This window comes from Punctularia strigosozonata, assembly GCF_000264995.1.
Source record: "Punctularia strigosozonata HHB-11173 SS5 unplaced genomic scaffold PUNSTscaffold_10, whole genome shotgun sequence".
Classification (NCBI taxonomy): domain Eukaryota; kingdom Fungi; phylum Basidiomycota; class Agaricomycetes; order Corticiales; family Punctulariaceae; genus Punctularia; species Punctularia strigosozonata.
The window spans coordinates 1506333-1508855 of NW_006767442.1; the positions used below are offsets into that span (position 1 = coordinate 1506333).

Sequence of the window (2523 nt, forward strand, 5' to 3'; positions counted from 1 at the left end):
CAGAATCTGCCATGCCGCGTAGCTCACATCCCCCGTCTGACTAGAACCACCGATCATGGCCGCTTTATTGCTGCTCAACGAGACCACTGTTGCCAACCGCTCCAGCGGCGACCTCTCCCTTCACAACGTGGGGGGGTGGTCTTCGACGTTCATCCAGCGTGATAGCCAGACGGTCGTCACCGGCAGGAAGGATTGGATCCTGCAGAGGGGCTTCGTCTACCGCTTCTCCGGCGAAATCAGCACCAACCCGGGCGACATCGTGTCCATCGTTCAAGATGGCAAGGCGCTCACCCTGCACGTTCTTCGCCTCGACGGCAAGGTGGAAAATTTCACGACATTGGACGGCGAGCGCCCTCCTCAGGGTCTTACCGCGGAGTCCACCGAGGACCCGGCTCCGAACGTCATAGTCACTTCGGAGGCTTTGGCGAAGGTCGTCTTCACCTCCAGCCTGTCGGGCGGCCTCTCCCGCCTTTCGCTCACCGACAAGGACGCCGGCGATCAGCACGCCCAGATCGACAATTACAAGCGCTCCATCGACGGCCTGCTTTATCGCCACACCGTCACCACCATCGAGATCGCCGCCGTCATCTCTAAGACCTTCAACCTCGGTCCTCTCGACATCACAATCGCGTTCGACACTGATAAGCTCGAGGGAAGCGTAACCGCATCCATCTTAGGCATTTCCCTCGGTACTGCCAAGTTCAGCCCGAGCCAGGGTGCCAGGTTGGGCATCGATGTCTACCTCGCCAAGGCGAGCGTCGTGATTACCATTCACGACAACGGAGTCTATCTCGAGGCGCACGCGAGCACCATCTTCAACGGCAGCGCCGACTTCGGCCCAACCGAGATTATCCACTTCTAGGCGACTCATAACGGTGAGTGATGGACTGCTGAGAGATGCTGCAGCTGACTCTTTGCATTTTAAGCATCTCAGCGGCTCGGCGACTCGTTCAAAGCCTCCGACTATCGGTAAGGATGCCGTTTACTGGAGAAAGTGCTGGTCTCTGTGTACGTTTCGGTATTTGACGCCCACGCTCACGAGCACCCTCCATAAGCTGCACTTTTTTGTTTCTATCTTGTTTACTTCTACGAAGGCGACTTTAGCATCGTTCGATACTGCACTTCTGTATTTCTTGATACACGTAGTGTAGTTCCGTGCGTACGGCGAAAATTGCCTATCTTTCTGAATGAGTACTGTGCATTTCCTTAAAACGTGCTTAGCGACCATTCCTCTAAACTGGGCAGGAGCTCTGATCGCGAACACACGAGCCCGAGCTCGGGCGCAGCCTTGCGAGTTACTCCGGTGAGAGTGGCTGGATCAGCAGTCGCAGTGGCTGTATGCGGCGATGAGCGATAGTCTCGAAGGAGTGGACAGTATAGATGCTTACGACAAGTGCCGGTAGAAGTGTCCTGGTCACACGTCGCCACAGCGCCATCCCGCGCAATGCACTGGCTCTACGTCCGCCGCGCCAGGGTGAGAGTAGCCTTGTGCGTAGCTTCCCTCGGCATGACAGAATGTGGCCAATGTATGTCCCGTCTGGTCCTGTTATAAACCAGAGCAGCAGGTTCAACACGCCGTTGCGCCGAAGACCTCGCTGAAGGAGCTCTGCGGTAACGCGATCATATCATGATCGACACGTTTTACCAGGGATATGATACTCACCACGCAATCGTTACATGTTGTCTGGCCGGTCTGATCCTGGAACTGCCCAAGCTGACACGATTGAGGCGCGGCCTCGCCCTCGGCAGGTCAGGATGACCCTGCCGGGCAAGTGGTGCACTCCGCCATCGGGCTGTAGGACCCCGCGGGGCAGATGGTCTGTTCTGTGGCGCCTGTATCGGCAACAAAGTAGCCTGCCTAAGCATTCGTGCACCCAGTCTAGCCGGTCTCTGATGGATTCATGAGATTGTGAAGGGGACAAGTGAAAGAATATGATCTCGTTATGTCCCGGCAGGGTATGATGTGCAGGAGTTAGAGCCTTCCACTAGGGCCATCCTGAGACAGCCTGATCGGAACTCAAAAGGTACTCCTGCTCACTAACAGAAAACGATCCTGAGGCACAGTCCGCGCAGGTTGCATTGCTGTCTCCATCCGGGTTGGAAGTCCATCCAGGCACGCTTGTTAAATGAGCACAGAAGGCAGGCGTGCGAGTAGTGCAAGGGTGAGACTGAGAGATCGTACGCGGGTCTGCATGGTTGGTAGTACAGATGAGGATGAGTCGATGAACAACAAGAGCGCGAATGGGCAGGCATTCATGCACTGGGTTGCTGACAAAGATAACCAAGTCGTCAAATTCCTACAGCGGGTGGTGGACGATTATTCGCCATTTGGTTGGCTAACGTTGCCAGCGGGCCCGATGAGGTGATCATGATCCTGCAAACCGCCAGGACATTCCGGGCGGGATTGGTGTTGTTCAGCCGAGTCGTTCGGTCTTGTCGCGCAAACTTATAATACGACACGATCTTGGCGAGTGCAGTGCGGGTGGTGGCCTGATTCAACGCGTGGAACGCTGAAGCCTATTC

At 56.0% G+C, this 2523-nt stretch overlaps 1 protein-coding gene across 1 annotated transcript; it reads left to right on the forward strand.

Annotated features, from left to right (window-relative positions):
* Positions 1 to 55: 55 nt before the first annotated feature.
* Positions 56 to 862, forward strand: PUNSTDRAFT_136712 (uncharacterized protein; the record flags this gene model as incomplete). Its single annotated transcript, XM_007386312.1, has 1 exon — positions 56 to 862. One exon carries the CDS (start codon positions 56 to 58, stop codon positions 860 to 862), a length of 807 nt encoding a protein of 268 aa, XP_007386374.1.
* Positions 863 to 2523: the final 1661 nt, after the last annotated feature.